General features: G+C 32.1%; 1 protein-coding gene across 1 annotated transcript; it reads right to left on the reverse strand.

Moving 5' to 3' along the window:
• Positions 1–4,850: 4,850 nt before the first annotated feature.
• LOC134681856 (transmembrane protein 35B-like) lies at positions 4,851–8,001 on the reverse strand. Its single transcript, XM_063541500.1, has 3 exons — positions 7,941–8,001; positions 5,933–6,074; positions 4,851–5,218 (listed from the first exon to the last, which is right to left on the reverse strand). The coding sequence occupies exons 2-3, from the start codon at positions 6,050–6,052 to the stop codon at positions 4,910–4,912; spliced, it is 429 nt and encodes a 142-aa protein (XP_063397570.1). The 5' UTR covers positions 6,053–6,074; positions 7,941–8,001; the 3' UTR covers positions 4,851–4,909.
• Positions 8,002–11,549: the final 3,548 nt, after the last annotated feature.

Genomic DNA, 11,549 nt, shown 5'->3' on the forward strand with positions numbered 1-11,549 from the left:
ATGAAAATAAAAAAATCACAACTGTGCTTTTTTAAAGAAACTTTTACAGTGTGTTGTACTACTTTTGGGACAAATTATAAAAAAATTATAGAAAACTTCATCGGCTATAACTCCAAATATGGACAATTTTATGTTTAGGGCGTCTTGAAATCTTTTGACAGCTTCCGAAGTGCTAATTTTCAACCTTTTTCAGCTGCATGGACCAAATCACTTCTTTTCTTTAAAAATCAAAATTTTTTACAGTGTAATTTCACCCCTTCTTGCAATTTGAGGCATTAAACATTGAGAAATCAATTTGGAAGGGGTATAAGAATAAATGGCAAGTAAAAAGTAAAAACACAAAAATACTGAACTCCGAGGAAATTCAAAAAGACAAGTCCAAAATCAAAAGGCAAAATCAAAAGTCCAAACACATCAAACGAATGGATAACAACTGTCATATTTCTGACTTGGTACAGGCATTTTCTAATGTAGAAAATGGTGGATTGAACCTGGTTTTATAGCTAGCTAAACCTCTCACTTGTATGACAGTCGCATCAAATTCTATTACATTGTCAATCCTCTGTTAATAAATACGGCAGCATTTTCTGTGAATTTTTAGCGGAAAATGTGTTGATAAAGTATCAAATTATACATATTTAGGTTTATTATTAACCGACCATTTGAGTTAAGAGGAAATGGCAAAAAACAGTTGCCAAATCTGCCAGTAGGGCATTAGGGTTACTAATAGCAAAATGTAAAGCTCGTGGTGGTTTTCAATATGATGTATTTACAAAATTGTTCAATTCAATTGTATGGTCAGTGATTGACTATGGTGCCTCTTTTTGGGGTACTAAAGAATTTTCATGTATAAACGCTGTTAAACATAGGGCTATGAGATTTTTTATGGGAGTGGTTAGATATACCCCTAACTTAGCACTTTATGGAGATATAGGATGGAAACCATGTATTGTTAAACAATGGTCTTCCATATTTAGGACATGGTCACGATTTAATAAGATGTCTAATAGAAGTCTTAATAAGAAAATTTGTCTTTGGAGTAATAATATCAGTTTTAATAAAGTAAAAAATTGGACCTGTAGAGTGAATACAAAGTTTAAAGAACTTGATCTAAATCAGTATTGTAATATTGGATGTATTTTGAGCAAGTCTGTTATTAAAGATATTGAAAACAATCTATTTATTATGTACCAAAATAATTGGCATTTAAATTTACTAGCTAATGAAAGCAGTAAATTGCGTACTTACAGGTTATTTAACTCAAATTATTGTACAGAAAGATATTTAAGTATTACTGTGCCCGGTAAATATAGAAGTGCATATGCTAAATTTAGAGCAGGTGTTGCTCCGATTAAAATTGAAACTAGCAAAAAGGTATAGGGTCTGTTTTAATCGTAGAAAAAATGATTTGAATATAAATAACTGAAGATGAAAAACATGTTTTATTAGAATGTCCAGAATATGCAGATTTGCGAACGATACTTTTTAACAGTGTATGTAATATAGAAAGTAGTTTTAGTAATTTAAGTAATGAAGAAAAGTTTTCATTTATGTTTCATGATGATAGAGTTTGTTATTTTACAGCCAAAATCTGCCATGAAGTACTTTTTAAGAGAAAGTGTATTTTATACTCGTAATAAGTGTTAAACTTTATAATGTTGTTTGTTTTCTTTTGTATAAGTGTTTTTAATAGTATGGTGTTTTATTCTAAGATATATTGATATATGTAATAGATGTAATATAAATGTATTTTAATCTGTGTTTTTACAGTCTCTCATAACTCTTTTTAGAGTGGCTCTTTTATAATTTGTTAATATTATATTGTGTTGTATATCAAATGTTTTAAAGAGGTGAGACTCTAATACATTATTTGTTTGTTTTGTTTGTTTTATATAAAAGTTAATTGTCATGATTCCAACCGACCAAGATAAATTCAAGTTACCATCTGGATACCATTTCCATTTTTTAATTATTTTTTTTATCAATTTTAATAAAAGTAAAATCAAAAAAATACTGAAGTCCGAGGAAAATTCAATCGGAAAGTCCCTATTCAAATGGCAAAATCAAATGACAAAACACATCAAACGAACGGATAACAACTATCACATTCCTGACTTGGTAAAGGCATTTTCAAATGTAAAACTTGAATGGTGGATTGAATCTGGTTTTATAGCACTTAACCTCTCACTTGTATGAAAGTCGCATCAAATTTCGCTATATTTACAACGATGCATGAACAAAACAGACATAATAGGTAAAATAGTCAAAATTTGCATGAGTACAGCATTCATCACTGTGTTACAATCTCAAAACAAACAAAAAGGCACAAAAAGGCACAAAAGCTTCAATCTGTCATAATAAAACACATTCATTGCATGCTTCGCGTGTCTGCCTGACGTCAGAATATGTCACGTCACATAGGAAAATTTTTGACGTTCAATGTTTATTAAAAAAAAAAGTGACCTTGGTCTGTAACCTATTGACCCAAAGAAAAATAGCTCCTTCTCGAGGTCCAAATTCTCGACATCTTTGATCTGTATTAAGGTTTATGTACCCTTCTGTAGCCATTTTTGTACGAATTTTTCAAACCTCAATTGTATCAAAACTACAGATATAATGAATAATAGAGATAGGCCATTTAGTACATATTCCAACGGGAAACATGATTTCATTTGATAGAAACAGAGGAATTTGTGGCAAATAAATCAAGATTTTTATAGAAAATCCAGTCTTTTATACAGAGATTTTTGTTATAAAATTTAAAACATAAGTTACCCACTTGATTTTCTATGATGTGCTAGTGTTCATTTTTTACAAAAAGTTCTAAGCAACCTGTAAATTCCAAAAACACCTCGTGCTGAGTCACTAAAGTCGAGCGCACCCTAAAAGGTGTACTTGATTTTGGCCATATTTAATTTGTTTTAACCAATAACTATGATTTATAAAGTTGTTTTGAGGAAATCAATGCTAGCACTGCATGCAATAATCCTATGTCTACTAGTCATCAAATTGCCAAATATGAGAGTACAAGGATAAAGGCTGTGGATTTTCTATAAAAATCTTGATTTATTTGCCACAAAGTCCTCTTTTTCTATCAAATGCAATGAAACAGTAAAAAATAATGCTATGCATCAAGTTTCCCCTTGGAATATGTACAAAATGGCCCATCTCTATTAATTATTATAGCTGTAGTTTTGATACAATTGAGGTTTGAAAAATTCGTACAAAAATGGCTAAAGAAGGGTACATAAACCGCAGAACGCTAGACAGTTACCATCCGGAAGCAATTTTCCTAAATTTTTATACGCGCCCGTTTACGGATCGCATTAAGATATACCGTTGTTCTATTTGTTTTCATTTTGTATTTATGTAGTTACATGCAGCAAACATCACTGTTATCCAATTGATCTAATATAGAAAGGGATACATAAATAAAGATTGAGTGACAGTCGAGCGCACCTGCAGGATTTCAACTCACATCTTTGTGTTTGGCGGACTAGTCAGTCATACAGCAGCTTAAGCTTTTAGACCACTCGGCTACCGCGGCCCTAAATTATCATTTCTTAAAGGAACTTGCCGTTAATTCAAGAAGAGTGTTGTTTTTATTATAATCTCATGATTTTTGGTTTGATTAGCTTGTGTTAAGGTTATTTGTCTCATTTATTTAAGAGGCGGATTTAAGGGGGGCAGGGATCCTGGGCCCCCCTGTTTTTGGAAAATAATTTGGTTGCTTATATAGGGAATCACTGAAGCGTGACTGGAGCGGTCCCCCTCTTAGGCAGTCAGTGGGCCCCCACTTATGAAAATTTCTAGATCCGCCAGTGATCTGTATTGCTGTATTGACACCTTTATCTACGAAAAAGCACCGTCTTGCATGTTTGTTGTTGATATCACTAGATAATAACTACTACATGAATATTCCTGAAATTAAGATTTGAATATATACTGACGACTTCTTCCGATAAGATGAAACATTTTTGTAAAAAGCACGAAACAGTTTGGCCTGGAAGTATTGTAGAACCATTACGATCCTGACAATTTTTGACAGGAAGTCATAACACAATATTTTGAATCAGGTAATATAATATTTACATATTAACCAGGCATCACTTTTGCAAATATTTATTATTTATCTCAGATGAAATTATAAAAATAAGCAAAACAAAAGGTAAAAATATATAAAAAAAATAAAATCGTATAAACACAACCTTTTTTCACAAAGAGAATATTTCAAAAGTCTATGATTCCGTACTCAACAGGTTACTCTGAGCAACGCATTTTTTCATCAATTATCAATGCACGAGGTTATGCAAAATCAAAAGAGCATATATTATAAGTATCTATATGATATATAAAAAAAAAAAACATCGGTTAAAAATGTTAAATTTGATTTTGTTAGCTTAAGGGTCAGAGTCAAATATTTCATTAATATTTTTGAATGTTCTGAATTTATTAGTGAAAGGATTGCTTGCATATATTTTGACTGTTATTGAAAAAAATATATATGTTGGGTGTTGGGATAAAATAAAGGAAACATGAAAAGAGCAAAATGGAGCTTCTGGAAAAGAAAAATCGGAAAATTTAAATGGCAATTAAAAAAACCTTCTTCTTTTGTTAAAACTAACTCATGATCATTCAGGCTAAATAAAACAAGCTCAATATCAAAATGTATACACTGTTATACGATTGAATCAGATGTGACCCTAACAAAATCCAATCAATGATCTTTCTCAAGGGGATTGTGTCCATGTCCTTACTCTTGCCGTACTGTTCATAGAACACGTGCCCATGCACGAAAACATGTGTTCTACGATGTAGACAACATACAACTTTAACAAGTCATGCCAAGATACAATTACAATATATTTTGTATTCGTACAAACTCTTCAATATTATCCAGCCTACACTGCTATTCTGTTTTGGACTTTTCCAGCGACACTTTCCGTCCAGAAACATGATACAGAAAGCACAGTGCGAAAAACACACTACTTGGGAAAATACTTTCTTTGTATTCTTTTAAACAAATGAGTGTTTGAACTGCTCCCGCCATTGTAATGATAAGCAAAACACATCCGATCTTTCTAGTATCCTTCAGGATTAGGGCAAGGGCTCCAGCTAATTCTATTATTCCTGTCACCATTTTGTATGTCATTGGATTTGGCTGATATCCAAACAAAATGGTAACACAAACATAACAATACTGTTGGAACTTCCGATTCTAAAATGAAATAAAATATAAAATGTTACATAAAAAATAAATTTATCATCGTCAACATAGTCGTCATCATCGTCAACATAGTCGTCATCGTCATCATAACCTTCGTCATTGCAATTTGGCATCGTCAGTCAACATCATCATCGTCGCCGATCGTTGTCATCATCATCGTCATCATTGTCACCGATCGTTGTCATCAGCATCGTCATCATCGTTGCCGATCGTTGTCACCATCATCGTCATCATCGTCGCCGATCGTTGTCACCATCATCGTTATAGTTTATGTTCTCGTCATCAGGAAAGAATTAAAGCTTACACATAAGTTAGGTTGACTCATTACTTACTTACTGACTTGTTCGAAGTATGACAGTTTGATGGATCAAAAACTTTAAACATTCAAATAAAATGCTTGCTTTACTCTTTTATGAAGCTATCTGAATGCTTTTGCAATAGCTTATCCCAAACTAAACTACAATAGTCTATATATGGTAGAATAAATGCATTATAAAAAAGGCCTTGTTGTCTTATGTGTTAGGCAAATATTCTTTAAATTTATACAAAAGTGGAAGTCTTATACATATATATGCACATGTTCTTCCGTGGGGCCCACTTCACATTATTTTGACTTGTTCGAGATTTGACAGCTAAACTTAAACATTCCTAAACCAATATTTTTTGTTTTTAAAAATATCCAATTTTCTTGATATTTAATCTTACCATGTCAGCTCCTACTTCTTCTGGAAACTTCGATGGAAATAGTTTACAAAGCGATGCCATCATAAATAGAGATATTAATCCCACCAATACAACCTTCTCTAGAATGGCTACTACACCCATAGCTGTATTACTTAGTTTGGAGCTGCAAAAAAATATATTTTAAAGAAAAAGTACATTACACACCACTTATATCCATGTAAATCATTTAAGGTAAAATACTTTTCTTAAAACAGAAAACATAATTTGTAATTTAGTAGAGAGTATAAGAATCAATCATTTGGTATACAAGAAGGCAATATAATAATATAGGTACCCGTTCCTCCTTTCTTTAATTCTTGATGGGGATTGCAGCAGATTACATTGAGTGTGTAGCGAAAGGTTATATCTTTGGTTGGCTTGCTTGTTAGCTGAACCATGAAGTCATTATTTGGTCAGATATACTACCCTCCATTCGAAGTAGCATAGTCCGACAGACAGATAGATTGGTTTTCTGTTGGATTAGTCTATTCGTTAAAGAAGGGTAGTTTACCTAACCTAACAATGACTTCACGGTTCAGCTAACACGCAAGCTAACCAAAGATATTAACTTTGTCTACACACTCAATGAAATCCGCTGTAATAAGATAAGTCTTGTGACTCTACAGTTATCACGAGTCTGTCAACACGGAGATTGAGAGGTAAATTCTCCGCTCATGGGAAGATTTATTTGGTTGTTATGAAATAGAAGTTCTTTCATAATATAAAATCCAATCGCAAAATGTATTTAGTGATATTATTTACACTGGAATGCCTGTTCTAAGGCTTGTTCCTTTCGGATAAGATGATACAGAATATTTGTTCGATTTATTAAAGAGTGCGTGTAAAAAACGATCGACACGTGCCGTGCCGATGCCAACCACTGCCAGAAAAATAGTAAGGGTTAAACTCCCGACATGCGGCGGAACTCCGATTCGCAAGGTGAAGCCACCTACATATGTACACTTTTTAAGACAATTTTTTACCTATCCTCAAACCGAAGAGTAGAGGTGTACTCCCGTTAGTTTCAGTTCCGATCTGCAAACATACACTTCAATAACATGAATAAGACGATATTTTAATCATCCGCTGATTCTAAAAGTCCATTATTTGAATATAAAAATATGTTCATACTCTATAAATTTAGCTTATAACACTGATTGTTAATTTACTTCCCCATTCATGCAATTCTTGATCATTCTTTCGTAAACATATTTTTGTTAAAATTATTTATATCTAGTTTAACATGTTTAAGTCATTTTAATTGTGTGTTGTTTTTATTGTTTGTATTAATGGGTTTTATGGTGTTCGATCATTACCTGTTTGTATGCTTTTGTACGTTGAGAGTTCCTCAGTTACACAGTCTATTAGAAAGAACGAACAAATAGTTTTCATGGTAATATTACAAAATTATATGAAATATTAAAGAATATGTCATTTGTCGGGTTATATACTGTGACTATAGTTTGCCTAGATTTATTTACGGTTTCAAATTTCGTTTTCTTAATGATTTTGTGTAATTCAGTAACATTATAAAAACTTTCGGACAGTAGAACAGACCACATCTTGTATGAAAACTGAGATTACGATAAGTTTGTGTTATAGACAAAAATGACACGTTTTGGCTACCATACCTTGCATGTATCCTTAACTCAGATCTATACTAAACAAAACATAAACATTAAAAAGACTAGCTTTTGTTAAACATGTTAAATATTCATTCGTGGTCCAAACTAAGATCTAATTGATTAAGAATGTATCCTACTGGAAATAAATGAGGTCATATAGTATATCATTTTAATTATAAAGACGAGTATTTTTTAGAACACTGTGCTGCATGCATGACCGAGACTGAGTCGAAACACACGTATTGACTTAAATCATGCAGCTGGGTCGTAAAACGGGAATTGTAGAATCTTGCCCATTGTATCTGCAATAAGCAACAAATATATGTGAAACGATATCCTTTTTATGTTATAATTATTAAACATACCTGGCTGAAGTATTTATAAAAATTTAGTACACAGGGTGTTGCTAAAACGTTGAGGCAAAAGATGGAACGGATTTCAATAAAGCAAAAAATAAAAATAATAAATTAATGACGTAAATGAACAAACCAAAGCAATTACTAAATTTAAAAAAATGCACACGTACAAAGTATTAGTTGTCCTTAAATGTTGACCATGTTGACAATTGTGCATCTTCAATGTGAAGTTCGCATCCCAGATTCATCGGGTCGACTGAATCAGTAGGCTCAGTAGAATATCCCGGGTCACAAGTTGTTTTTTAAGAATATATAATATAAGACATACAAGAACATACGAAGTTTTAACAATCTGATTAAGCATCTTGTGATACGTTACACTACCCCCCCCCCCCCAAAAAAAACAACACTAGTGTAAAACCATACAATTATATATAAATAGGAAAATCAACGGTCTAATATGTAATTTAAAAACGAGAAACATATATGAACCACATCAGCAAACGACAACCAATGCACATCTGGTTCCCGATTTATGACAGACAGGTTCAAACAAATGTAGCGTGTTTTTTTTAATAGGTACCAATCCTCACTCAACCTGAGACACCAGACACAATATAGTGTTACATCACTGTGACGACATAGAAAGACACAGTATAACATTATAAAATATTAATTGAAATTTGCTGAACAAATTCAATAGACATATAAACAAAAATACATCTTCCTATATCTAAAAACAAGTGAACATACACTGAACGAGTAAATTTAATCTATGATACAATATAGATAAAAAATTAATAAAGCAAGGAGGCAAGATGTCAAACCGTATCAGAAAGACAACCATAAACTTGGAAAAAATAATGACAAAGAAAATAAAGTTCACTGGTAAATAAGAATAATTTTATGTAGTGAGGTATACAATGGAATTCTGAAATATATATTACAAAATAAATAATAGTGTTGTTCATACAGTAAAAGAACAGAAGTGAAATCTCATTGTTACACCAAAAACTTATCAAACGTGGAAAATAAAAAAAGAGTGAGACAAGATACATAAATAAGTAAACCACTGAACTTCCCCTCATTTTCCACAAAATCCAAAATGCATTATAAAATATAGTATCAACAGGTAAAGTTAATAACACAAATGTACGATTTGGGATACTCGCAGTTATTGGAAGCTAGTTACAGGCCAAAATAACTTTTGGCATGCATGATCAGAGACTAAATTCAACCAAAACACATCCCAGAGAATAGGGTTATCGGTAGATAGATCGCTTTGATCTTACTGCCTAATATTTTGGAGTATCAGCGTACTGGCTGTATCACTGAAAATATTAGGCAATACATTGTGTGACGTCATAATTACCGATAAACAGAATAATAGGTAGTTTCGTTTTTCAGGGTCGTAGCGTAATGGAGGCAAATGAGGCAAATGCCTCACTTTTGAAACGACGACCAAACTTTCGAATGTCTTTTTTTTTAATTATGTATTTTACATTACCAATATGCGAGTTTCGAGTTTCAAATTATCTACCGGCACACTACATACAGTGTGTCCAATCTGTAGCAGCGATTACAGCTTTTACCATAGCGGTGATGGTAAATAAAACAAGTGTTCCGAATAGAAATCAAAATAAAAAAATTGAAACAAATCTGAATGTCGTTACAAAACTGGTAGAAGAAGGGTTCTTAAAAGAAAAGAAAAAGATGAAAAAGGTAACTCATAAGTAAAAACACCCCCTATTAGTATGCTGGCTTATTTTCCTTGGTTTATGTTTGAATCGATAACGCTATACATGTAGGTATACCAATGTTTACAATATCAACTCACTGAACATCAAATGCTAATCAATAAAATAATTCATTGACCATGTCATGCATGTTGACCAAAAATTATTATTTTAATAATTAAATTAAACAAAACCGTAAAGCGCCTTTTCTATGTAAGTCTTTGATGTATAAGGCAATTCATGATTATTTTTTTATCTTTAATAAAAGTATGAAATATATTTTTGGTATTGTTTGAAAATATTTTTTTCGTGTTTCTTTTTCTGATTATGATCAGCATTGTCTGGTTGTATGCTAGCGTGTTCCGTTGATTCTAGGGTTCTAGTGCGGTAGGTCGTGGGTTCGAACCCCGGTAGGTCAAACCAATGACTTAACCAGATGCTTCGCAGGGCGTAGCTTTATACGACCGCAGAGGTTGAACCCTGAACGGTTGGGGCAAGTATGGACACAACATTCAAGCTGGATTCAGCTCTAAATTTGGATTGTGATTAAATAGTTGACACAGCATAGGTTTCTGACACAGAATGAATGTGTTCTAATGAACTTAAATTTTTTTGTTTTCTCTTAGAGCAATTCACTATGCTGTTCAATATTAATCCTCTCAAAAAAATGTTTGAAGAAATTTTCTTTTTATTTATGAAATTTCAAATGAGAAAAATTGAACCCATTTTTTTAATCACATCCCCCTTTCCCTTATTCCAAAACTAGTCTCAATTAAAATATTCTAATGGAGTTTGCAACAAGAACTACTCATTTAAATACATCATAAAATATTAAGATGTAAAAAAACTGCTTGTTATCACTGAATGGTAAAGATTATTTAAATTTATCAGTTGGTAGTAAAAAGTGAATATACATTGTATATTGTATATAACAAAGATTTAAGTTGATTCTGGACAAAGAAAGATAACTCCAATTAAAAAAAATCTTGCAATAAGATATTTCTTGCTTACTATTTTGGACAAAGAAAGATAACTCTAATAAAAAAAAAATTGCTATTTCACAATATTGTGAAATTAGATATTTCTTGCCATTGCACAATACTGTGCAATTGAAAAGACTTGCTATTGCACAATACTTAATATAATAATTTTAGATCCTGATTTGGACAAACTTGAAAACTGGGCCCATAATCAAAAATCTAAGTACATGTTTAGATTCAGCATATCAAAGAGGCCCAAGAATTTATTTTTTGTTAAAATCAAACTTAGTTTAATTTTGGACCCTTTGGACCTTAATGTAGGCCAATTTGAAAACGGGACCAAAAATGAAGAATCTACATACACAGTTAGATTTGGCATATCAAAGAACCCCATTTATTCAATTTTTGATGAAATCAAAAAAGTTTAATTTTGGACCCAGATTTGGACCAACTTGAAAACTGGGCCAATAATCAAGAATCTTAGATTAAAGTACATTTTTAGATTCAACATATCAAAGAACCCAACCGATTCATTTTTTGTCAAAATCAAACTAAGTTTAATTTTGGACCCTTTGGACCTTAATGTAGACCAATTTGAAAACATGACCAAAAGTTAAGAATCTACATACACAGTGAGATTCGGCATATCAAAGAACCCCAATTATTCAATTTTGTTGAAATCAAACAAAGTTTAATTTTGGACCCTTTGGGCCCCTTTTTCCTAAATTGTTGGGACCAAAACTCCCAAAATCAATACCAACCTTCCTTTTATGGTCATTAACCTTGTGTTTAAATTTCATAGATTTCTATTAACTTATACTAACGTTATGGTGCGAAAACCAAGAAAAATGCTTATTTGGGTCCCTTTTTGGCCCCTAATTCCTAAACTGTTGGGACCGAAA

The sequence above is a fragment of the Mytilus trossulus genome, chromosome 8, assembly GCF_036588685.1.
Source record: "Mytilus trossulus isolate FHL-02 chromosome 8, PNRI_Mtr1.1.1.hap1, whole genome shotgun sequence".
In the NCBI taxonomy this organism is placed as follows: Eukaryota; Metazoa; Mollusca; class Bivalvia; order Mytilida; family Mytilidae; genus Mytilus; species Mytilus trossulus.